Below are 27,593 nucleotides of genomic sequence, written 5' to 3'. Positions count from 1 at the left end.
ACAGAATTAAAGAGGTAGTATACTGGGAGGTCCACATGGAAATGAATACAATAACAGCTTGGAAAAATATGTGTGAAATCAGAATTTTAATCAAAACCATTCTTAAATGTTTTTTGTCTCTAGTAGTTTCCAAAGTTCTCTTGGTGTATCAAGAACCATCAGGGCAATCTGTAATCTGCCAGGCTAGTCTGTGACATTTTATATGTTCTCCTGAGAAACAACATACCATAAGAGGTTACTCTAGAAATAAAGCTCACAATGACAAAAATATTTAGGACGTAATAGAAATAGTCTTTTGAAATACCGAGAGAAAAGAAAAATACTTACAGGCTTCTCAGTTCAAGGTCAATTCTGGCAATGCACATTATGAACCATACGAAAAAGCTTTTCATGCCAAAATGACTGATCCCTGTGGTTTTTATTTTGAGCAGTAAGACAAGACTGAAATGTCCAAATATTGGCAGAAGATTTTTTTTTTCATATAATGATGTAAATTTTGTAGATCATTAATAATGGAATTCTCCAAGCATGTACTCTTCCTTTGCTTAAGGTAGGGCTTGTGGGCAGAGCTGAGGCAGAGGAGTGTTGTCGCAGCACCAGTGTTGTTGCTATCGCACTGCTTAGAAACAAAAGTTAAAAATAATGCTCCTTGCTAGTTCTTCACACTCACAAATGCCTTAGTATTGGTTACTATGATAGTTCCTGGTTATGTCAAGCAAGAGTAGTCAAAAGAATTGAAAAGCAAACCTCTAGTATTTGTTAACTCATGAGATTCTGGGGTTTAATCATAAAGACTGAGTAGTTTTTGTGTAGTTGAAAGTTATGTCTGCTTCAACTTCACTAAGAAATTCTGGCAGAAATAAATTTTGCAAATTCACACATTTCTGCACCCAGTACTGGCTATTGCATGCCTAATTTCATTTGAGTACAAAGAATTTCTGAATTGCAATATCTAGTTTTAGCTGGTTTTATGTTTTTCTAGAATAACTGAGGTCACAAGGGTATTTCAACACATGAATCACAAACAATTGCACATTTGATCTTCTATTTACCTGGTATTTTTAGGTAAGCTTCCTAGAGCTTAGAAGGCATTCACATCACACCTTTGTAATACTTCTGATATGGAGGGTTGGCTATGGCAAGATGAAAGAATTTTCATATTTAGAAAAGTGCACCACTTTTTTTTATTATAGAAAGATGGAGCTTTCTATCTCTGCCAGCCAAAGAATTGCTTTCTAAAACATGCCATAGCACTTTTCAGACTGGTTTACTCTTTTTGATGAATGTTGCAGTATTTTGAGATCCTTGCATGCAGGGAAATACCTCTACTTCTAGTCTTGTTCAATGACCAAAGTAGATCTCCATTCTATACCTACCATGAAAATAAGTAAGAAGATTATTCTGGCAAAGTGGGGCACCAATCCAGTTCCCTGCACAGGTTGTGTGGCATGGCATTAGATTAAAATAGCTGCTGAGTAGATGATCTGCACCTTTATATTTAACAGAAAAAAAGCTCTCTTAACAGTGAGCTAAAGAAAAAGAAAAGAGATACCAGATAAATCATAATTATCAGCAGTACATGATATAAGCTCTCATTTCTGGCCTGATGGGAGTCTGTGTTGCACTGTGGACCTCTGTGGGTCTGACAATAATTTCTAGTGTCTCAGCAGGACTATTGTCAATAGGTTTGTATTTGCTGCATATGAACCTACATGTCCACCAGAAACAAGACCACATATAGTGAATGATTTTTAAAAACATCAGAATTAGTTTTCTGGTGTGCAGACTAGGAATTTATCATATCTGTTATGCTTAATTTTCTATATTATTCTCTGTAATATTCCAAAACTCATTCACCAGCATATTAGGAAAATGCAAACACAGCTGAAACAAAGTCCTGTAGTTTGTGGAAATATTTGTAGTAGTTACCTAGCATTAATAACATGAGCCTTGTTTGCAAAAATAACCAACTGTGTAACAATAGAAATGGAAAGAAAAAAACAGCCAGAAAATTATTTTGTAGAACCAGCAACCTTCTCAAAAGGGTAGGATTTGACCACACTGACACATCTGGGAGAAACAGGTAATATGGCCTTTGGGTCTCAAACAGCAATTGCAGCCTTTAAAGAAGAATACAAGTTGAGAATATACAAGCTCAGTGGCTGCCTGAAGTTGCATATCTCAGGCCATCTGAGAGAAAAAGTTGATAAGCATAAAGTGATTTTAATAAAAATATGAGTGGCTGCACCAGGCCATAGCAGAGCTCTAGAGATGTGTTTAAATCAACACCCTCACTTAAGCAATGACTCGTACAAAAAGAAAGTTCTCCTGGTTGCTCACATTCTGTTGTGACATTCCATTTTAAGTATAAAAGTGTTTCAAATGTAATAAATGTACCAATTTAAAATTCTACTTAGACTGATGATACTTCCCAGAAAAAATGTAATTCAAAGTCCATTGTGATTACAGTAAAAGTTTAAAAATTCAAGGTAACTTTGAGGGCTGAAATAAAACATGGCTCTAGCAGTTTAGATAAATACTAGCACTAAGATAAATACTTACTACTCAGCAATGGAATTACACATTATTGAAGTCTCATACCTTGGTCTTATTTAACCAAGGGTATTTTATCCTTAATCAATAAATAAAATATTAGTGCTAAAATCCAAAATACAGCTATATGTTAGGATTCTGACATAATCACAAGAGGTAAGAAAACACTCAAGAAAATAAAAAAGTAAAGGCACGGAATTACTGTGCACTAACATTCTCGATCCCTGTCAGAAGAGCACCAGATCCACCTAGTGGAAATTTCCTTTATTACAATGACTCTAAAATGCCATCTTGTAAGCAGTATCAAAGATATCCTGCTTGGTGGGAAAGCCAATATGTGTTATTGTCACTGAATCACAGAATTTAGGGCTGGGAACATTTCTGCTAGGTTTCTTCCTGTCATGCAGGACTATTATTCTGGCTTTCACCTCCCTTAAATTTATGAGAGGATGATGTTTACACTGTTCATTTAGAGAGAGAGAGAGTTTTCTAATTTTTCTAATTTTTCTTATGTCATTAATTTTTTCTTTCTTCTAACTAATTTTTCTTTCTTCTAACTAAATTAAATGTGTCTTTTTTGTGTAATCTTATTTTTTTAAGCAATTGGATACATTACTCTGACAAGTATCTGCTTTTAAACTTCAAACCTATAAAGTTCTGTCATGTTCCTTCAGTACTCCAAAGCAGTGTTGGTAACAGTATTAAATTCTATTACTGCTATAATTTAAACTCTCTGGTGAAATTTTTCTTCACAATTCCCTAAAGCAGATAGTTTTATCTTTCTGGGGATATGTGCAAAACTGTACTAAGATGATGCACAGAAATATCAAGGACACTTAAATATATGGTTTGATAACGCGTCTTTTTACAACTGTAAGATAATTTCAAACTATTTTGTATTTTAAATTAATTTCAGGAATATAGGCAGGAGTTGGTGATTCTGCATGTATGACTGTTTTCAGCACATAAGAGAGCATCATCAGATTTCATTCCTTCTTTGCCATATATATACTTATTTACTAAGACAAAACTAGAAAAATGTTTATAAAGTTTTCTAGGCCTCAAATGTAAAGCAGCTGAACCCACAAGACATGCTGAGCTATACTTTCAGCAACTGCTTGGTTTGACTGCTGAACATAGAATTAACATTTATGAGCTTGCTGCGAAGTTTACAAATTATCATCATATACAAAATTTATCCTTAGGAAGTGCAAATGGGTTCAAATCTGTAGGCATAGCTGTAAAGAGCACAGCCCTTATAAAATCAGGTCTGTGCTACTTGAATGGGATTTATCTTGCCTGAATAAAAAAATCACAGGTCCTGGATAAAGCACAGAAATTTAAAACGGAAATTGGAAAATCTGTTTTACATGGAATTATTCTGGAACTTTTCAGCATACTGACTGGTCAGAAAAAATGAGGTTATTAACTTTATTCTTTCTATTCATAACTAGGAGCGTGGATTTAGACAGACATGGTAAAAGTTGTTCTCTCTTGTGGTACAAATGCCATAGAAGTAGGAGCGACATAGTTGCAGGACTGAAAAAGCCAGACATATGATACATGGTGTTCCTAAGGAGTAGGCAGCATTCAGCAGTCTGGTACATCCAGTGGCTGTTAATGATAAAACGTGTTGATATACGATGGTGTGCTACAATTACTTTCTCAGAACATAGTGAGACTTTCAAGCACGTTTCCTCAAGTAAGAAACAGGTTTCTAGGGGAAACGGGTTTCATCTCAGGAGTTTTGATACTGGGACTATTTTTAATTATTATTTTTCCTGTATATCACAATTTTAAGTCAATAATTTCTATTGTATTTTCTCAACTAAAAGTCCAAATACAGATTCAGAGTAATATTAATTTTATGGCATAAAAATGTTCACAACAGAGATCTCAGTACTCATGTCAAGGTTCCTTTAATTAACAGGGAAAAATAGGCACCTTTAAGGCATGACTCATTTGATATAATTTAGGCTTTTGCTTTAGGACTAGATGAATCACATAAGAGAAATGGTTGCATATCTTCAATGATTATAGCAAGAAGCTAGACATGTATCTCCTATGACTGAGCTGGAAATATGAATTTCACTGATATAGTCAGAAATTGAAATTTTATCCTTCCATTGTTCCTCCTTTTGCTAAAGCAGAACACAATTTAGCATGTTCAATATAGATCAAAGAAAATATTATTGATTTCATTCCAATTTCAAGTGATCACCTAGGTACATGAAATAAACTTTCAAGATGATTTTTCAAAATATTTAGATATTTAAAAATTATATAGATTTTAAAATGCAATTTATTTTTAATTTTTCATAATAATTTTCAGAATTTTCTTTTCATAACTGTGACACGGTTATGAAAAAGAGTGTCTGCTTCGTAAGACAATTAATTTTATTAAAAAAAAAATAATCTGGACAGTGCCAGTATATCCATGATTGCATACTGTAGGATCAATCATCACAAGGAACTTAGAAATTAATACATGCGTAGGGAAAACATAGTTTTTTCTAGTAATGCAATGTCTTGCTCCATTTCCACCCACTTAATGAGTGGAATATGCAAAATAGTTAATATAATGGGCACATGAAAGACACAGTTATGAATTTTGCCTAACATTGCCCTTTATAATAATATAGTATTAGTTGCCCTATATAGTTATAGGCCTAATTAGCTATAGTTGCCCCATACAATAATTTAGTAAAGTTGGGCTGTAAACCCTTTTGAACTTCAATCATTTTGGTAATGGCTGGTTAGAAGATGCACTCTAAAATATCAATAATGTAACTGAGGGTTCTTCTGCTTATCCATGAGGAGGGAAACTGGTTGAGTTAGAGCTCTCCAAGAATACTGTTAGCCTTGTTTTTTATTGCTTATGCTGTAATATCATATGAAGACTGGCAAAAGAGAAGTCTTAAAAAATAAAAGCCAGGGGAGGGAGGCCATAAGTAAATTAAACATAACACAAGAAGCAGATCACAATAACATATATATATATATTTATGTATGTATAATTCAATGCATATATAGATATACATTGAATTATACCACCCTGCTAAATGATTGTGTAACTTTTTTTTTTAATACTGCTTTGTATATAGCTTCACATATAAACTGAACAACTCAGGGTATCCTACTACCAGAGACATTTGAGTGCACACATTTTAAAAATTCCCAGGAGCCTCATGGCAAAGTAATGCACTGAACAAGTATGCTGGGTTCCTAAAGTATCAGTAAGTCTCACAAGGAAATACCGGAGAATTCCAAATTTTCAGCTGCTGGCAAGACAGCTTTGGCGAAAGCACCAAAGGTATAAGACGTCCAGACATGTCCCAGAATGTCCATTGCACTGACTGGTCTTTGTTCTTCCTGTACCAGTACCACTTACTTGTGGTGTGTCAGCTAAACTGGATTAGGAACTCAGGTGGGAAACCTCACAGTGAGAGCAAACGAGGTTCTGAAATGTTTTAATGGGAAACTACCCTTGAGATAAAAAAGATGAAGTAGAAAACAAATTGAACAATGAAAATAATTGATTTCCCACAGTATTTTTCAAAGCCAAGTGTCAGCTAGCTACTAAAATAAATAAAACATGCTACTACTTATTATTATTTTACTAGTTGTGGGTAAAAACTAACTGTGGGTATTGTCATTAACACTCATCTCTTGCAATTCCATAAAAGATTTGTTATAAAGATATAGCTCTGTTGATAGATACTTGGGAAAGGTTTTGGGATTTTGTTCCTTATTTTTGTTTGTTTTTAATTCTGGGGTTTTTTTTTTACTTGCAAGACATTAGGAGGACATGATGAAGACTAAGTCCAAATACAAGATTTCATATATTCAGAATTATGTGTGTTGTGGTTCTAATGGTAGTTTTCTGCTTATCAGTAAACACATTTCTGACCCTCCTATTCATTTAAACTTACCTTGACATTTTCCCATCGGAAAATTTATATTTCATAACCTCTGAGTCTATTTAGTGTCTTGATAATTGCTACATCCACAGTCAAACAAAATAGGTGAGTCTCAAGACCAAATAAAAGTCTTCATTTTCCTATTAATTGGTCTGTGTTTAATTATCAGCAGTATCTTCCTGGATTCCTTGTAGAAAAATGCAGCAGCTAATTCCATACTTACATGGAAAAAAATACTTAGGTTAACACAAACAAATGGGATGCTAAAATGCTGATGCTTATGGAAAAATAACAAATTGTCAGCAATAAACACAAAATCTCAGCCATTTCGCTTAACAGCACCTCCTGCAAAACAGTGTGGGGGTTTTATCCTTGACACATTGGAATAATCTCTGTTAAATCCCTGGGGAAATGCAAAGAAGATAGCAGTCAGATTGCTTCTCTGCCTTATCTGAATTCCAGTGGCCAATAGAAATCTTATGGTGAAAAGCTGAAGCACACATCAAAATACGCAGGAAAATATTTTACCAAGAACCTCAGCTTAAATGAACATCTCCAAAGAATCTTTTATAAACTTTTAAACTCTTTCTCACATCAAGGCATTCTTGACACAAATCTTACCTGAAACACTATCCAATGTTTTATTTCTTCTACAATATATGACATATAGTCATCTCTCACATTTTCTGTAAATCATCATTTTCATATCCATAGTATTGTTTATTAATAACACCATAAAAATACTGAAAGTATTTTTTCTGATCATATTTTAGAGAGTGTTCTAGGAGCTCACTGTCAAACCTTGAGGGTGAATCTCTGATGCAAAGGGTCAGCAAGCTGATTTGATTAAAGAAAAACAGAAAATCTAATTGTGAGAGCAGTTTTGAATATTTGAAACTCTCTATGTATCTGTAGTCATTTGCTTCCATTTTAAACAGACATAAAATAAGGACTGTCATCTATTTTATATGATACTTAGATACTCTTTGTTTCTTCAAAATACATTTCTAGTCATTCTTGCTAAGCCTATTAGCTTCTCATGGCACTTGTTTCTGACTCTTCACATCTCATCCTGGCATGTATCTCATTTGCTTCTACCTCTCCTTAGTTCTCAGCTTCCTCTTGCCCATGCTTCAGTTCTAGCCAATTTCCAAAGCCAGCCACTCCATATGCTTAGAGGCATATTAGACTTCTGTCATTTTTTTTCTCTCACATTGTCACATCTTATGCTTCTGATTCCCAGAGAGCCACAAATTACCAAAAAAAAAAAAAAAGTGTTCACAGATAGAGCAGATAACCTAAAATAATGAATATTTTTGGTGGAGGTCATGTACTAGTGCTACTGTACACTTTGCTATGAAAAGCAGGTGAGAAGAATTATTTCTGCTTGCAAACTGTTGCTCAGCTTCAACTAAAGAAGCAGCATATATCTATCACTTCTCTTTAATAATGTAAATTTATGAACTAGCCTGGTGTTTTGCCATCCATCCTCCTCAGCTATGGCTTTGATGCTTATCTGTTGCTTATATAAATCTTACATAAATTTACTTATAAAGATGGAAGCACAAAATACCTTGCATTTGGTTATGTTCACTGAAAACACAGTAGAACCATATTGTGTGTGGGAACACAAATGTTTTAAATACTTAGCTCTGCATAATTCTTCTTCTTGTGCTTTATGTGTGCACATGAGTGCATATGTATTGCTTTGTGGCTTACTGGAGGGAAAAGTATTTTATAGAAAGTCATTATGACTGTCTTTTCTGTTTTCAAGTAGATCATGCACGTAGAACAAGAAAAAATTCTTAGATGATAGAGATTGAAAGACAGTCATCAGCAACTCATCTGCAACCACTGAATAGAATTATTATTAAATGTATTAAAGGGTAGCATGAAGTCCAGACCCTGAGAAAAGCAGGATGGCCAGGTGCTTCGTTGATGCCTCAAGAGTGATAAAAAATGCCATTTGGAAAACTCATATGTCCTTCCTTTACTGATGAATGTGTTCATACAACCTGATTAGCTCAGGCAGGTTCTGATCCAGCTTTTAATATGTGAAGAAAGAATAACCAAGGTCTAACTATATTTTTCCAGTAGCTTCTGTCATTAGTGCATCTGAATCAGGCACTTAGTTCATAGATTAAAAAAGCACAGATGAAGCATTCTAATAGATTTTGAAACTGATTTTCTGTTTTGAACCTCAGAAAACTAGAAAGCTTTATAATTTCCTATTAACAAACTCACAGACTTGCAAGCTATGCTGTAATTCATTATCTGAATAACATTTGGCATATCATTGCACAAAAAACCCCACCAAGGTTAACTGCATTTTCTCAAATTATTTTTCATATTATTGAAATGCATTCAAATCCATACACATATTGCTTTTCAGATGAATACAACATTTTCAAGATCTCTACGTGGTACGAAGAACAGTCTTTAAAATAAGCAATGAGTGAGAAAGTACAATCTGAGGCAGGAATCTAAATCAGGAGTTAAATGTACATAATCTTCCAAGGTCTTGATCATTATGAAAGGGATTGCAAGTACATGCCAATAACTATTTCCAGGATGTAAACATTTGGGCTGCCAGTGTGTTATTTACATCTATGGAAAATTTATAACTGGAGAAAATGGTATTTAATTTTGAAATAATACAGACTGAATATAAAAGGTTTCTTGGCACCAACAGCTATTAGAATTGTGCATTGCCCTTTATGGAAAGCGAAACCTTATTCCTTTGAAAGTTAAAAACAGTGAAAGACAAAAATCCTTGAAGATGACTTTAAGGACTCGAGCCCTGTTGGCTGTAGGCTGCAACAGAACCTTTTACAGTTGAGTAAATATTTCCTTCCCCCTCAACTTCATTGTTTTGAAAAAATTTTACCTTACTTCTATTAATAATCTTGGTATAATACTTTCCAGTCTTTTTTGAAATCCAGGGCTGTATCTGTGTGATACAAATGCAGTGGACTGCAGAGATATCCAAAGTAGCTCTGAACAATGTGAGACAGGAGAATCAAGCAAAAGACCCAGGGTAAGGCTGCTGTCCTAATTCTGGAACATTAATCACACTGATAGGTCTATATGGCACAGCACTGCATCGGCTCTCACACCTGAGAATGTCAAAAAAATCTGTTACAGAGGGAAAATATTTCTAAAGTATTTCTGATCTTCAACATCTTTATAGTTAAAATGATTGCCATTCAGTCCTCTCTATCTTCAGCTATTGAAATCAGCTGCAAACAGAAGACAAATCATGCTAGCCAAGATCTGATACACTTGGGAATTTTAACTGGAAATATTAACCCTTCGCAATGTTTTATACGGCAATGCAGAAGCAGAATAAAATAGATTTTAGATTTTAAAGAAGAATTATTTTTCCTTTGCACACTACTGAACACAGTATTCTTTGAAAAGCACCAAAATAGTACTGCAGTCCTTTAAAAAATTATGTAATAAATTCTGCAGCTTTATTTCTTTGAAAAAGGGGATATTTCTTTGTGATTTTTATCACTGCAAATTGCTTCAAAGTAAAAGCAGAAGTATTAGTTTGCAACATTAACACAATTATGTTCTTGTTTGCTTTTATGTATCATCACCTTCAAGTATTTTGTATTGACCTTCAATCAACACAATCTGTTTTAAAATGCCTTAAGCTAAAACTATGAGAGGTATGTTTTACGGGCAGAAATTGTAAGCATTTGAAACAAACCATTTATTCCAGCTCAAGTATCACAAATACTGTCTACAAAATAAAATACCCACAATGACATTATTTACAGCACCTGTCTTTCACTACAATCAACAATTCTTGTTGTAATGAAGGATGCTATCCTAAGCCTGCATATTTCAGAGGTCAAATTCAAAATAGGATATGTATAAAATTTCTAAATTAATATCAGCTTGATCTGAAAAAGGATATTATTTTAAAATAGAAATCCAATTTCCTTGCTGGCTCATCAACACTTAAAAGGTTAAGCTGGTAAAATTTTATTCAGGCCTCTTCTAAGCTACTGAAGGCGGAACAAGTTGTTGCCTAGGACAACAAAATATTTAGTGACTGTATTTTATCTGTTTTTGTAGAGAACTTGTGGGCTGGCAGAAGAGGTTATTTTCCAGGGGTTTTAAAGGAAATAAGAAGTCTATTGTACTCCCTGGAAAGGAGATCACATTCTGAAACTTGAAATATGAACCTTCTGATAGAACATCAAGATTTTAGACAGAAAATCAAATGATAAGGCAATTTATTTGTTCCCTGAATGGAGAGAGATTTTGTTAGGATACTTCAGAGACAGTGCTCTCTCTGGCAATAGATAGAGTGGGTTACTTTATAATGCAAGATAATTTTTTTAATAAATCAATCATTTGTGCTACCTTGTGTTACAGGACAAGAAAATGATCCTGCAGATGGAACACAATAGGTGCTAAAATTGCTCAGCTTTGATTATTAGTGCTAAAAATGACTGCCAATCACTACCTCATTATAATTTGTTTTGAAGAGAGTGTGGGGGAAGAGAAGAAATGAAATAAAAGAGAAAGAGTTGAGGGGGGAAGTTCTGATTTTAAAAATTCTAAGGCAAATGTTTGCTTCAGAAAGGAGGGAAAAGCAATTGCTATTTGCAAATTTCAATGGCTAGATTTACAAATCAAACAGAGTGGTTTTAATACCACTTTTAAATCACAAAACATTATTTTTTTTTGTTATTGCCGTAATGCAAGGAAATAAAAGAATCAGGAAAATGATTTCAAAGTATTTGTATCATGTCTTCTATTAAAATAACCTGTAGTACAAAATGACATCAGGTGGATTAGAAAAGAATCATTATGCTACCAAAAGAATAAATGTCATGACATTGTTCACAATGCAAATATTTCCTTCCTTCCTTCCTTCCTTCCTTCCTTCCTTCCTTCCTTCCTTCCTTCCTTCCTTCCTTCCTTCCTTCCTTCCTTCCTTCCTTCCTTCCTTCCTTCCTTCCTTCCTTCCTTCCTTCCTTCCTTCCTTCCTTCCTTCCTTCCTTCCTTCCTTCCTTCCTTCCTTCCTTCCTTCCTTCCTTCCTTCCTTCCTTCCTTCCTTCCTTCCTTCCTTCCTTCCTTCCTTCCTTCCTTCCTTCCTTCCTTCCTTCCTTCCTTCCTTCCTTCCTTCCTTCCTTCCTTCCTTCCTTCCTTCCTTCTTTCCTCCCTCCCTCCCTCCCTCCCTCCCTCCCTTCCTTCCTTCCTCCCTCCCTCCCTCCCTCCCTCCCCTCTGAACTCTAAGCACTGCCATGATCCAAAGTGGGAGTGGGAAGAGGTAAACACAACATGTTTGAAGGAATTGCCATGGTTTGTCATCTCAAGCTCTTTTGCAAGTAACAGTATAGAGGAAAGAGAATCATGTATTTTAAAAGTATTTTCTTCAGAGTGAGGAACAGATGGAAGCTTGCACATCAGATCCTTCCCAGGCTGTAAGATCACTACCTATGCAAAACATTACATGCAGAAACTGTACAGAAGAGTTAAACGTGTTACAAAGTTAAAATACTGGCACATGGATTTGTTGAGGATACAGAGCTTCCAGTGAGACTTCTGGAGACAGCCACTGCAATACTACAACATAACAACAGTTTCTAAATTAAAAGTAACATCCACAGTAATTTAGGAACTGAATGATGGCGATATTATCAGCATGCAAAACAGAGAGTCTGACAGCAGAAAGAATAATTTTCAAATGCAAGATCCAAAGGAACAAATTTAGTACATTATTGCAATTTGTACATATTTAATTATTGCAAAAGAAACAGATATCCATTATTAAAACTACTTTGAGACCTCGGTGGGTGCCCTGGATAAAGGGAATCTACATAACTCCACTATATGGAAAAAATGCTATTTGTATAATAGTGCATGGCTTTTTTTGTACACTTAATGAACTTACTGATCCAGTGTCAAAGGTAAATAGAGTAATTTAGAGTGATATCCTTTATATTTGAAACCACAGTGGGTAACAGATATGAATGTAATCCAATTTACAGCATTGTCCTACAGTGCAGGAGGAAATGAACAAATCCATATACATCTTACCTCATGAAGAAGTAATGCATCATGATGAAAGCCATTCAGTTGCATACTCATCTTTTTGATATGAAAAACACAAACAACTCTTCTGTTGTCAAAAGAATGCTTAATATCCGGTTCTATATAATTAATTATATTAACGATCCTAATTAATATAATTAGGATAGCTTTGAAAATGAAGCCAAAGAATTTGAATGGATTTTGAAATTTTCCTTCCCATTTTCTCAAACAAACCAAGGTTGACCATTACCCATTTAAAAATTGTAGTTATTTAATATGAAACTCACCATAAATGTAGCAGAAATTGTTTCCCTGAATGTATTCATGCATCTTATACATAGGTTACTACTCTACTAATGAGCAAGAAGACCCAAAGTTCAGTCTGCCTGGCACAGAATTTTAAAGAGTCACATTAAAATTTCAAAGGCTAGAAATATCTGTTCCTTAGTAAAAGAAGAACTTTAGTAAAAGGAGATATTGTAGGTGTATTAGTCAGCTAAGGCCTCATGAGAGCTCTAAGTTCAACTCAATGGTTTCCATAACTTAGACCTACAGGCTCAAGTTGGATATGCATAAAGAAATTCTGACTTTGAAATTAGACATGTATCACTGCCACTCTGTGATTGCATTGGAGCTGTAAAGAGAAGGACCAGAAAGATACAGAACATGGATTTCTGTATGTCTGAAATTACTAAATGATGTAGGACTCTTTGGTTTGCAAATGAGACCATTGCCAGGAGAAATGATAGAAGTGTGTAAAATGAACCATAGCACAGAAAAGATAAATAGAGAAGGAATTCAAAGATGAATTTGATGTGCTACTAGCAACAATGTGTAACTTTTCCCTTAAAAACTTGTTATCTGAGGACTGTAAAGTAACAAAATTGATGTCAGTTTTTGAGACTAGTTTCACGGAAGATCCACAATAATACTGGACCCTACACCTATCCCAGGTGAAATAGTAGGAATTTAAAAATGCATACTAGAAATGCACACATGAATAAAGCCAACCAAGAAGAGTTGAAGTGACTGCATGTAAGGATGCCTCATATCTCAGGAACCTTCTGGTGTTCCATGAAGCAGTCAAAATCACATAGTGAAGGTTAACAATTTCCTTGATCTCCTTGTTTGCCTGAACTTCTAAAGCCTTTTGAAGTCACTCTGAAAACCCTTAGACAAAAAATACCCCAAAGGCCACAAAACAGCAGTCATTAAGCATTAAGCATTAAGCATTAAGAAGAGGTTCTCTCTTGGAGAAATAGCTGTTTAAACCAGGAAACTGCAGGAGAAATCACAGTTTTCAAGATGGAAGAAGGTTTCTAGTTAATTCCTCAAGAGATCTGTGAATGAACCTCAGCTCAATATATTTATTCATTCTACAGGCAAGAAGACCAGCAGTAAGATCAAAAAATTTGATGATGATAGGAACTTATTCCAGGTTAAAAAGTCAAGGACCAGTTGGGCCCAATTTCAGAAGTCCTTGAGCTCAAAACTGTTATTTTAAGAATGCTATGCAAATAATTCATAATATGCTTGTTCATAATATACTTGCTACATAGCCTTCCTTGGTCCTCTGTTTATAGTGATTTTTACAGACATCACAGTGGGTTACACAGACCTACTGATCTGCTTCACTATGGCTGCTGTTAGGCTCTTTCATTCCTACAGTAAAAACATTATGGGCTTCAATACTCATGTATCCACTTTAAATAAAACTAAAGAGTCACTTTTCCACACAGTATATAAATCAATTAAATTGTGGGACTCATCAGTGATTTTGTGAAAGGTCCAAAGTATTTAGCTATAAACTAATGGAAGGCAGTCCATTGGTAACTAATTTCTCTCTCTGATATATTTTGCTCTGATCTTGAACAGCAGCCATCATATCCTAAGAGAAACCAGGAGTGCAATCTGGGAGAGATTTTCAAGTATGCTTCCCAAAAAGTTCAAAGTTTGGACAGTAATTGAACCATAGCATAAAGATAAATTTTACATAAGAAAAAGACTGAATCATCCATGGGAAAGAAGCATATATGAAAAAAGAAGCTCAGAGTGCAAGATGAACTAATTGAGAAGAAATGTAAACCAGGCCACTTCGATGTAACCCTCCTCCCAGGAGTTCAGCTATCTGTGATCCCAGACCTACTTTCAGTACAGCGCAGCTGTGCAACTGTTCTCAGCTTCCCTCTGAGAAAATTGCTAGGGCGTGAGAGGGAGCTGTGAGAGAGTGCACAGGCTGGAAGCATCCGAGATAAAGAAGGTAAAGTTGCAGACATAAGTAAGATTGTTGAGACAGGGAAAACTGGCACCTCAAAGATTCAAGGAACAACAATCACATGAAGGGGAATAAAATCCTAACAAGAAAAAAGAAAGGGAAATCAGAAGACAGCAGCTCAGCACTACCACAGATCAGCCTGTTCAGTGAGCCCCAGAGTCCAGCTCTCCCCTTACCTGAGTGATGACTACTTGCCCATTATACTGAGTGACTCATTTGGTGGGGGTTGATTTAATGCCTAGTTCATTAGTCCTACAAAGTATTGTGTGTTACACGACAAATAATCTGCTTTGTGCTTTTAAAGTGTTTATATCTTGCCTGAAGAATCTCTATGGTAAAAGTTCCCTGAGGAGAGTGAGTCCCACAGGGGGAGGGTTACATAAGTAATCTAGAATAACAGACAAGGATAATATGATTAGTCATATAGAAAAGCATTTATACTTCAAAGCACAGGTGCACAGGAGGGTTAGGGGATTATAGAACATGCTGGACTTTTTTTTTCAGCAGATGATATGTATTTCAGAAAAGTTCCTCATGGCTACAGCATTGAATAAATTATATCTGAATCAGGATACAGAATCTGATCTCTCTAATGAGCCAAAAAACTTTTGGGTTTTTGTCTCTTTTTGGGAGACAAAAGCAGAAGTGTTGGGAAAGTCTAATCTAAGAGAAGGCATTTTAAATACTTACAATCCCAGGACAAGAAAATTAGAACAATGCTTCCCAGAAAGCACATCACAGATGGAAATGGATCTGGGAAATTTCTAAATTATCTAAATGAAAACTTAATTACTGAAACAAAATCTAAATTGCAAAGTCTGACTTGTTGAAGAAGGACTGAGAATGCTGGTGGGAGCTTACAAGAAACTCAAATGAATAACTTTTACAATTATTCTTCTGATTCAAATGCTTTTAGAAATTGCTGCTTGATTGCCTTTGAAGAAACACATGACCTACGTACACATAAAAGTTTGAAAGAAACTAGCACGTAAGTTAGAGATGACATTACTTTGCCAGAATAATTTGAAATAAATTTTAGGAAGATGAAAGTTAAATTTGTTTTTTAATGCCAGAGAGCTGGCAGGGGAACCAGAAAAGCTGAGGGAATGTGCCCTTTCCCACCAGTACCTCAGGACATTCTCCTGCTTGGTGCTCTCCTCACAGTGCTTTTAAATACGCTTATCTAGATGATAATTTACAAGAATAATAAAACTGTGTTGGAAATAAAGAGTTCTTTTTAGGAAGACAAGAGGACCCAAAATTCTGATCATTCCAGTGTCATATGGAAATAAAGGAAAAACCACAAAGGATAACTTAAATCATAGAATCATTTAGGTTGGAAAAGACCTTGAAGCTAATTGAGTTCCACCATAAACCTAACACTGTCAGCTCCCACTAAACCATATCTCGAAGTGCCACACCTACATGTCTTTGAAATATCCCCAGGGACGGTGACTCAACACTGGTGACTTCCCTGGGCAGCCTGTTCCAGTGCTTGACTACTCTTTCTTTTCAGTGAAGAATTTTTTCCTAATATTCAATACGAGCCTTGAGGCCATGTCCTCTTTCTTATCCTATTGTTTGTTACTTAGGAGAAGAGACTGACCTCCACCTTGCTACAGCTTCCTTCCAGGTAGGTTTGGAGTGAAAATCTCTCCTCTGAGCCTCCTTTTCTCCAGGCTGAGCACCCCCAGCTCCCTCAGCCATCCTTCAGAGGATGTGTGCTCCAGACCCTTCACCAACTTTGCTGCCCTTTTGGGATACACTCCAGCGCCTCAACCTCCTTCTTGCAGTGAGGGATCCAAACAGAAGATATCTCTAGCACCAAACCTGTTTCCACCCCTCCTGGACCCATGCTTGACTTCCCAATAGTTAAATGGAAAGAAGCACCAAATACGAACAAAGGGATTCCCTGAAGCAAATTAGGTATGGCTTTCATGTCAAATTCAGTGGCTGAAGCTATTTAAGAAGCTGAAATGAAGAAGTTATCATTTCTGTAGCCCTTGATATTTTTTTATTGCATATTAGGCATAACTTTAATTTAAATTTCTTGTTCTATCTACAACTGAGGCATCCAGAGCCTCCAAACCAAGGGTACTCTGAATTATTTTTATGATTCTGAGTCTGTTTCTTTCTCTTGTTTTTCAAATGTCTGGATTTTGACCTACTCAAGAGAAGAGTCCTGTTCCTGAGTTAGTGGCTTTGACCTTTATGCATTCTTTTATGAAAAACTTTCTGCAATAAGATTTTCTTTGCTAACAACTGAAGAAGTGAGACCTTTGAAATCAATTTCAGACATCAGGACTGCTGGCTGGAGCTAAGTACTTCGTTCTGACAGACTGCACAACGCTTCGAACCAATTTCTTGTCCATTTCTGAAAGATTCCCTCCAAATGAAAAAAAACCAGTAATAGTAAATACCTTTCTAAGCTACAGATTTTCTCAGCGAACATAATATCATTACATTGAGCTCCTACTGATTGGGAGGAATCAAATATGGCGGGACTAAAACAGTAATTCTTATAAGGCAAAACTGTTTTATTAACTTTGCTCTTGAACAATATAATTCAAACCTATCAGGTGGAAAAATATTTATCTCTATAGATTTCTGTATCTATAGAAGTATTTATAAAACCATTAAACAGCTTCTAATTACAACTCATGGCAAAAGGGGGTGTTTTCCACAAAAGTACAGGCCTTCAAATTGAACATAATGTTAAGCTTTAAAGTAGAGGGACATAAGGATTTTGTTTATGTAAGTTTTACAGAAGTCTATTCCTGTTAACTTCAGTGCAGGTACTCCCCTTTCCATCAGTTTAAGTATGTTTGGAATCAAACTACAAACCTTTAATGACGTTTTAATGATCCACTTGGGGGAGCTAAAGGGTAATTTGTTTGCAAATTGATTGTGGCAAAACGGGATGCAAAATTACAGAAAACAGTAAGAGCAGAATCTTCTACTTTTTTCAACTCAGTGCTGATTGATGACCTATATTAGCTTCTGAGGCAAAGGGTCCCAAATTCTTATTAAAATTCCAGCAATTTAGAGAAAAAAGAATCCCAGTTATAACTAGCTTAGCAGCAGACATCGGTAATGCATCAATCATATCCTGACTTCAATTATGTACCTACAAGATACATTAAATGAGAAAAAACACACAAGGCAGAGTTTGGCCCTTACACTACATTTTTTCTGCCAGTTAACATCAACTGTGACAGCAAGAAAAGAAATTCTAACGTTCCATGGTTTTGTCTTCCAGCTAACATGAATTAACTCCTTTTATGCTTTTCTTTCTTTTGTTTAGATGCTGGTCTCAGGCTACAGCTGCCTGTGCCTTGTGCAGAAGTTACTGTGCTGCAGCAGGGCTTTGCACCATAGTTATGTTCTTTATTTCTCCAGCCTGGGACACAGTGGGAGCTGCTTCCTAGCATACAACTACAGCAGCTGCTTTATCTTACGCTTGACTGACTGTGGTTACTGGTAGCCCTTGGACTGCTCTGGGACTCTGGCACTAATCAGAGGCAGAGATGCAGCATCTCCTACACCTGAAGGAAGAGCAGAGCCTTTTGTCTGTGAAGAATCAATAACACGTGATATCAGGCTTCTCTCCATGTAGAGGTTGCCCTAAAAGTTAATATAAACTGACATTACAGTTGATTTCAGAAGTCACAGCAAAGCTACAATGCTCAATCTTTTATAGGAAAAAACAACTCACTTTCAGACACATAACTCACATGAAAATTCTTCTGGCAGAGCTGTACTGTCAATGTCTTCACTGTAACATTAGAAACTTCACTATAACAGCACAAACTTCCTCTCATTCCAAATTACCCTGCAGAGCAGTCCACATTAAAGTTTATGGTTGCTCATATGTGGGCATCTAATTAAACTGAGTCATGTAAATGAAGTTTCAAACAAAATTGATGACTAAATAAAAAATAGTGGTTTTTCAGAATAACTTGCTAACAATAAGGTTTCCTTATTTTATGTCTAATTCAGCTGGAGCTGTGTGCTTTGTAGCCACAAACTCCCAAAACATATTTTTAAATGTCATTCTGCCTCCTGAAGGCAAACACAATCATGCTGATTGAATACCATGCTAAAGACAATGGCAAACTAAATGGAAGCAAAGGGTACAGCCAACCCAGGTACAGGCATGAAAGGTGTAGTCATTAAGAGCATTTGATGATTGTACTTGTGGTGCAAATTGCTTTTCTGTGTTCTCCTTGATGTACAAGGACAAGTACTATGTAATGTATTTGGGAGGAACTACTGCTATAAATTAATCAACTTACATTAATTAATTCAATCTCCCATATTTTTTTCACAAGGTCCATCGATGTATAGCCATTAATTAGAAAGGATTTGGTATAGTCACCCAGTTCAATGGAATCCAGCCATTCAGCTACAGAGGAGGGGTTGTAACCATCGTGACCAATCTGCTTCATCTGAAAAACAAGGATGAGCAACAATTACTGGTGATACCCATTAAAAACCTTCCCAAACAGGAGTTACACATGCTGTTTTCTTTGGGTCACTTATCTTCTTCTCTGATCAACAGTCTTTTAATGGTTAGTATAATATGAAACTATTTTGTGTTTAAGCAGTAATAGAACTTCTTTTTCAATACATCTTTTTCTTATGGAATCTTGTCTTTTACACCAGAGTATACCAAGACTTTAGCTGTAGTTCAATTCTTTCTAGGCATCAAAGAATCCATAACTGGGGGAAGGCAAAAGGGTAAAAAGGACATTAATATCCTTACTGCCCAAAAATGTCAGATTTTCACCTCAGATTTCATAGAAGGGGAAGAAATTAGACTGAGAAATGGTTCTTTTTGTGTCATACTGCAAATGAAATATATGGTCTTGGTTGTATTATTCCTAATTTATCTTTCCTACCAGGCTATATGTTATTTTATAACAGCTGAACCTGCACTATTTTTTTTCCATCCCCAGGGAAGGTTTAAAAAAAGTCTCTTTCCTCTACCTGCTCACATTTTTCATGGCATGGGAATTTACCATGTTTTATATTTCTCACTGTCTGTTAAGTTGCCTGAGATTGGACAAGTGAATCAGATATTATTGGAATGGAATTGACAGAATACCATACACAGAAGTGCACCATTTGCATCTATATAGAAACACAGCCACCTAATGTTATAAATCTTGTTTTCATAAAAAACTAAGAATACCTCTGGCATCTAATTTTTCTGAATTTTGTTAAGCTGCCAGGAAGTAAAAGCTGCAATTTCTCTTTCACAAATACCTCTCAGTGACACAAGTGAAGACTTTCAAGACAGTCATTAAAGCTATTAAAGATAAAACTTATAAAGCCTCTACCTGTGCAGTTTGTTCTGCCACACTGTTATAATGAATTTTAAAGTAACCTACAATAGTGGCAAAAATAAAAGTAGAATGAAGTAGAAAAAGTTATGAAATAGCCTCAATTTTAAACAGTATTCTGCACATATTGTCTTTCTATGGAAATGTAACTATTGCTAACTTGAAAATACACTGAACCAGTAAATTGTTAAGAAGCTTTAGAGGGTTAGAAATCATGGGTTTTGCACAGGTTCTCCTGACTGTGCAGGGGTGACTGCAAATAGTAAAAGCCAGTCACCCATTTTTGCCTACTAATATACATTCCTACTTTATGAGAAACAATGGAAGTGTGACAGAAACATAATGCTTTGAGGCTTAAACTCTCATATTCACGTTGCAGTGTGCCTGCATCACTCTCCTCTGGCATACTGATTTAAAAAAGGGTATGCTTAAACAGACACTTGTAAGGCAAGAACCTGATAAATGGAAGGAGAAAAATCTAGTATAGAGAGGTCATGAGGACAGGGAACAGACCCACAGGGAACACATGAGTCTCAGAAAATGTAAGGTATTTTTGTTTCCTTTCTCTAACAAAGAAAATTGATGCACCATTAGAACAATTTTCAACCTATTCAGATAGGGCATGTTATGCAAATTATTTTTTGTGTTTCTTATTATTTGATCTTTACTTTTAATAGATTCTGGTTTTAATTTTTTTTTTTTTTTTTTGCTTCCTGATTTGAGAAAACCCATGCAGTCTGGTCCATACTTTAGCAAATTCATCAGCCTCTATGAAAAGTAAACACAACATGGCAAGTTTCTAAATTCTCAATTCCCACTGGAGACCTCCATCAAAAGAATTGTTAAAATTGATATCCCTCTACTACAACAGAGTTGCAAAGGGCTGCAGGCAAGTAAACACAGGTGAATGATGCAATAAACAAGAGGCTGGGAACAACTGAAATGGATGTGACAATTTCAGTGTTTGGATTTGGTGCCAATAGACAAAACTGTTATGGAGTCACTCAATAGCCTACATGAAAATACACTGATCTGTTGTAGGGCAGCAGCTGATTCTGCAGGAATTTTCCCTCTCCCAGATTTTTGTCTGCTAGTATTCAAGGCCATGCTGCAGGTAGTGCAGCTGCTTAGCCTAGGATCAGATTTGTGTGAGGAAGAGCAGTGAGAAGTTTGGCCAGGGCTTTACCCAGACCCCACCTTTTGCCGGAGCTGCATCTGAACTCAGGTCCATGTCCTGACACTCACCTGAGCTATGCTGTAGGTACATCTGTGGCCAGCCACATTTGTTCCTCCTCAAACACTGACTGACCCTCCAAGGTGACCTTGTCCCGTCCTCATCCCTGTGAGTGTCCTGTTGATTTGCCCTGGGATGTGGCTGCTCACAGTCACTGCCACTGACCCTGCCCTACTCACCTCTGAGCTCCCAGCCCACCTGCCCTGGCAGGACAGTTGCTACTATCACAAAAAATTAATCTCAGAACTAGAATATTTACTATTGTTTTCAGCACAAAAGCATTATTTTGTTTTGTCATGAACAAAGTACTACTCTTTTATCTAAAACTTTCAAAGACTTTCTAAAATGAAAATTATTAAAATTTCAGTATCTGTCCTCTTGTCTCTTTCTGTTTTTTAATAATACCAACTTTATTAACTGTCATTCATAGTTACCTGAATGTTTTCCTTCCAAATACTTACTGACAGATATACTGGTTATCTAGATGTGACAGTATCATTTATAGTATCTGCTTTTCATATAAAATGTTATTGAGTTTTTAAATAAAACCACTTTGAAATATCTGTCTGGAAGTGCTGCCCTTTTACTTTGTCAGCGATTCAGTTTAGTTGCATCTTACCCCAATCTTCATTAACAGGTCATGACTCTTAGACTGTATCTTTTCTTCTGTGCTGCACTATTATCTTGGACTCCTCTCACAGATAATTTAAACTCTGTAGGCTTCCTTGTTGATTGATGTTTCTTGAAAGAAAAACTCCCTCCTACCTACTGAGTGTATTTCCATGGATATTTCAATCATTTTGCACCAGCTACAACACAAGCACCAGTGGTGTCAAGCATCCAAGTAAGTTGCACACTGACTCAGATCAATGTAAAATCTCTGAGCTGCAAGTCATGACAGTGTTTCAAATATTAATTGCTCATAAATAGGGGCACTATTGTTCTTCCACAGACACTACTACCAGTTCATTCAGCTGTTTAGAGAGCAATACCAATGTCAGCTTTTTCACTCACTGCAGAAGATTTTCATGGGCTGACTGTGGAAAAGGCTAGGAATTGAAGCCCAAAGGATTTAGAGAAAAAAATGTTTAAGAAAATATGATTTTAAAAAGTATGGAAGAAGATGCAAACCATATGAGATTTCTCTCTTAGGTCCTAATGATATATCATCAGTATCACTTCCTTTGAAATTAATAGAAAGCAAAAGCCAGAAAGAGGTGTTTCTCATAATAAAATAGCAATGTCAAGTAGTATCCTAATGGTTTGAGAAACCCCTTACAAGAGACTGTCTGCACAGCAGACTTTTTAAAAAAGTATATCACTGCTGTGTTGCTAGAGCATTTTACATTAGGATAAAAGGCACTTGAATTTTTGGTCTCTGAAAGCTGGCCAAATAAACACAAATAGAGCTTCAAAGTAATCACATATGCACTAGAAAAATCAAGGTAAATTCAGTAGCATGGACTGTTACCAGTTTTCTCCGATCTTCACAGACAGATAGAGAATGAATACTATGTTCTCCAAAGGCAGTATCACTATCCAGTGGAGCTTAGAATCACTATCCACAAGCTTTTTATGTGTTGTACAAGGAGGATGAGATTACTTGACTTTCACTGCATTTTAAATGGTGGCTATGATTACTGTGAATTTATGCCTGTGTTCGTTTGGAAGAAAGGTCTTTTTAGCAAGCATATAATGCTTTCTTTTACACTGCTGGCCCATTCAAGAGCTTTAAGGAGCATTTTTGGGAACTTACATGAAACTATCAGCTACCTAGCTAAGAAATTTTAGATGGTTGTAATGGGGGATATAGCAGTTCTTTCTTGTTTCCTGTCTTTCTCAGCTGTCTGTTATGTATTATGTACTTCATAAACGTGGTCAGTTGGAGTCATATTGTTGGAAGAGGAGATCATTCCTCCTCTGGAGCACTGAAAGAAAAGGCTCAGAAGAGTGACACTTCTGAAGCCCAGAGAGCCTGGCTGGAACAGGGGCACCACGAGGAGGTGGCACCTGCAGTGCCTGGGCAGAAATTGAGCCTGCAGTCAGGGGCAGAGGAGCAGCTTTCACAGGGGATGGGCACAAATGATGAAGGACCTGAGAGGACTTTGCATGTGCTGCTGGTAGAAAGGCACTGAGTGAAACAGGGTCTGCCTGCAGAGAGACAGCAGGTGAGGAAGAGCTGTATATAAAATTTTTGGGTTTCTATTCCATCTAGTCTGTCACATATTTTAAAAGTTAACTATTCAAGCTTGTGTTCTATTAATGTTAGACTTTTCTTTCCACTAATCAAAAGCCTTCTGTCTTCTTGTGGAGCTTGCTAGGAAAAGACAGTACAGGCACATTCACTTCACAGCAGTGCTTGATTCGGGATCTTGCCTCAATGCAAGGTCCAGAATACCCCTAACCGAGTTCAGTGTTTCCTGCCTAAGGTTGTCAGAATTGCAGAAGCTATTCATTCTATGTTTTTTTCAGTTGGAATCTGTCTTCCAAATTTAAAGGAAAATAGATGCACACCTGGGGGCTTTTGTGTTTGTTTTTTTCTTGTTTCTGGAGAAATGTAAACTGTTCCAATCCAGAAGAATGAAGAAACCTCCCAGTTCTTCATCAGATACAATATGTGGGACAAGGCAATAACAGTTGTCATTCGGTGATAATGTATGCAACAGTTTGGACATATCCATTGCATAAAATGAAATCTTAAGAAGAGCTAAAGATGAAATTTGTAGACTAAGTGGAAGCTATGACTTTTGATCTCATGAAAAAGTTTAAGTCAGCTCCTTCGGGTTATCATCCTAGTCCGGTTACCAAAAAAAGGGGATAGCACTTCCTGTAATGCAGCGTATCTCCTTGCCTGCTGACTATTCTCAGAGCAGCCAGTAGATATTGTGGAGCCAATCAAAAATAAGAAAGTATAAAAGAAGCAGGAAAGTAAGTAAAACATCCTGTATGGCAACAGTGGCAGGATGAGCTGCATGCTACTGTTATCTACATGATGCAGATAAATGTCAGCATGCCATGTCTAGAGCGGCTCTCTGGTAGGCTCAGACAAAAAGGAAAATGTTTATGATATTTATTTCATCACTGAGTTTTGAAGCTCATGCCTGGAGAGGTCTGTGGGACTAGTCTAAAACTGGTCTGAAGTAAACTCCTGGAACTACATCTTGCGTGTATCTAATTGCTTCTACTGATTCATTCCTATTGTGCGGCATTACTTAAATAACATAGACTACACATTTGTATTTCAGACTTGAAAAATTCATGTGTTATATTGGATTCTAATTGCTTTTTTCTGTCCATGTGGTTAAAGATTTTGCAAGTGGTGCAGTGAGCATGTGAGTGGCCTCCCCTCAAACCAGAAAAGTAACTTCCAGAGGCATAAGAAGCAGGGAAAACAGCAGAGTAAAAAGCATGCCCTTTGAATCCCATTTTTCATCTTCACTTCCAGCAGACCAGAAACAAGAAGTCACAGTCAGAAAGGGTCATCAACGTTTTTGCAGCACCTCCTAGTTTGGAACCTGTCTTAGGAATGGAAGTGCTAAATGGGAGGTAATTAAACACCAGGACTGAAAGCATCTTGCTGAACTCTGCAGTGTCTAAGCCAATAGCAATATGGCAGCAGCAAAGATACATGATGTGATCTTTCTCTCTTACAAACACAGCATAGTTAATGAGCACATGCACAGTCATTCTGCTTTCCCAAATGCCAGACTCACTGTGCTTGCACAAGAGTGTTACATATGAGTAATAAGTCCAGCACTTTTGGAAGCAGAGCTTTATAACACCACTTGCAGACAGGATGTGCTTATAGCCTGCTCAAATCCTACTTGTCTCGTTCTGCAAAGCACCCAAGAAAAGAGGCTGGCTGCCTGCACAGCACTGCTATTCCCAAACCTGCTTTGTGCTGAGACCTCTGTGCAGGAAGGAACAAGCTGCTTTAAGAATAGCTCTGAAGCCAGGAGAAAGCTGCTCTCAGCTAACATCTTTCTTCCATCTGTCAAATGAGAGCATGTGTTCCCATTATATGCTGGGAGAAGGAGCCACACACTGAGCATCCCACACAGAACCAATCCTCTTTCTTAGATAAATTTTGAGACAACCTATGATAATAATAATTTTAAAAAAACCCAACTTTTTGAAGAACCCACTGAGAAGTCACTCACACATAGGTTTGGGATGCTGAAATAGCTGGCCAATGCTCCTTAGATTTTCTATGTAACCTAAGTCTGACTAAAATTTTATGCCGTGACTGTTATTACTTTCTTAGTCAATTAAGCATACACTGCTCACAATTCTTTTCTCAGTATTAACTTTTTTCTCAAGGTATTTGCTGCTTCAGTATCCTTTTATATGTTATCTCCACATCTCAACATATCTGAATTTCCTTTCAATAAAGCATATAAAATCCTCCTCCAAAAATTTATTGATTTCATTTTTTCATACAAAAGTCTTAAATGCAATAAACTCTGCTATGAAATTTGCTTTAAGACTGATGTAATGTATAAAATACTTCTATTTCAAGAATTAATTTTGTAAATGATATTTCTACCAGACTGTCTTAACTTTATATTATTAAAATAAGCCATAAAGTGCTCTAGTTAATATTGAGGTGAAACTTGAGAAATTTAAATTACGTTGGTACAAGACAAGAATTAGAGCTGCAAGCTCTAATCCAACAAAAATAAAGAGTATTTTGGAAAGAAGCATTCTGTCTCAAAGGTTTCAACCTTACCTACCTACTGGTAAACATACAATTTTTCCTCTTATGAAATGTTCTTCTCAAATACAGAATATAATGGGAAAACGTTTTGAGAAATCCAGGTAAACATACCCTTTTATACCTGCATAAGAGGCCACAATGCTTAATTATTCTATATCTGGCCAAAATGTGAGGGTTTTTTTTTTTTTTCTATTTAAAACCGCTTCAAGCTCCAGAGAATGGTTCCTAATAAGGATACTGGTGTTTGATATCTAGAAATTCATCACTCTTTAGGAAGGAAGGAGTTATGAGTAAAAAATTTCAGCTACTAAATACCTGCTGCATTTCCAGGCTGCAGAGATGAATATGTATCAGAACAACAAAAAGAGCTTTTAAAAAAGGTATTTTAAAACCTTGATGATAGACTTGTTGCTTGATTTTTACCCTTTCAACTTTTAACTCAGTGCTGCCTGGGGGTTTAAGAAAGTGTTGTTTGATAGGTGTTTTTTAAAGCACTTAACTTCCACCTCAAAATATGAGCTAAAAGTATCTCAAGATAGGAAACATTATTAGTAAAAATAAAAATAACATCATCAGCAATGTCATTAAGTTAAAACGCATGGAGTCATCGAGATTTAAATTAAATGAGGAACAGAAAAGAGGTACATGTTCAAAACAAACAAACTAACAGAATTTTTATTTAATGAGATTCAAATTAGTGACACTCCAATTACGGTTTGAGGTCTTAATATATTTAGATGGCATGCACTATTTTGAATGCAGGATGACAGAGCTGAACTTATCAACACAAATAGAAATACAGCAATGTTTAATGGTTTGTTGCAGGATGTGAAAGTGTTTTATGTATTTAGCAAGCTGTTGTGAATACAACAAGGGTGTGTTACATTAGATAAAACTTCCCATGATCCTAATTTTTGGGCTCTAAAACCTGCCTTCAAAATAACTCAGTTTATATAGGAAATTATGTGTTTGTGTAAGCTCCCTTACATTGCTGAGTCATGTACATGGAGAAACATGACGCACAGCTTCAGCTTGCAACTGCATTTGATTTGGTGTAACATCCTTGCATCAAAGACAAGTTAAAAATGTGGTCCTTAGGGACTGCCTTTTTAGCTCGATGGGGAAGAAGCTAAAAACTCTCTCACCATTATTCAGCACATGCCTCAAGCCATCCTGCGTTACTTAACTATCTTTGGTACAAAATTCTTCCAAGTAACTGCATAACCATCCTGTCCTCAACTGGTTTCAAGAGTACCTCCAGATCTCGATCCGGTCTCACATCAAGCAGATGTTAAAAGGACTGAGGTTGTAGCTCTATAACAGAATCTGCTCTCAGCATTAGAAAACTCTCCAAAAGCAGACCATATTAGCAATGCTTTCATAAACACCAGCCACTGAGTGCAGACAGCATTAACATGATGATATATTAACAATAACTTTGAAGAATGTTAAAAAAACCACATGAAAGCTGATCTCTCTAAGAAGCATGAGAAAC

The 27,593-nt window shown here is 36.3% G+C and overlaps 1 protein-coding gene across 11 annotated transcripts in view; it reads right to left on the bottom strand.

Moving 5' to 3' along the window:
* ANKS1B (ankyrin repeat and sterile alpha motif domain containing 1B) overlaps positions 1–27,593 on the bottom strand; it is a 407,265-nt gene that overhangs the window by 132,877 nt on the left and 246,795 nt on the right. For all 11 annotated transcript variants that reach the window (XM_063154820.1, XM_063154817.1, XM_063154828.1 and 8 more), the window contains one exon: positions 19,098–19,250. In XM_063154820.1, the coding sequence (XP_063010890.1) occupies positions 19,098–19,250 (153 nt within the window). The remainder of the gene's footprint in view (positions 1–19,097; positions 19,251–27,593) is intronic.

The sequence above is a fragment of the Melospiza melodia genome, chromosome 4 (assembly GCF_035770615.1).
Source record: "Melospiza melodia melodia isolate bMelMel2 chromosome 4, bMelMel2.pri, whole genome shotgun sequence".
In the NCBI taxonomy this organism is placed as follows: Eukaryota; Metazoa; Chordata; class Aves; order Passeriformes; family Passerellidae; genus Melospiza; species Melospiza melodia.
This window is presented reverse-complemented; position numbering and strand designations above follow the sequence as displayed.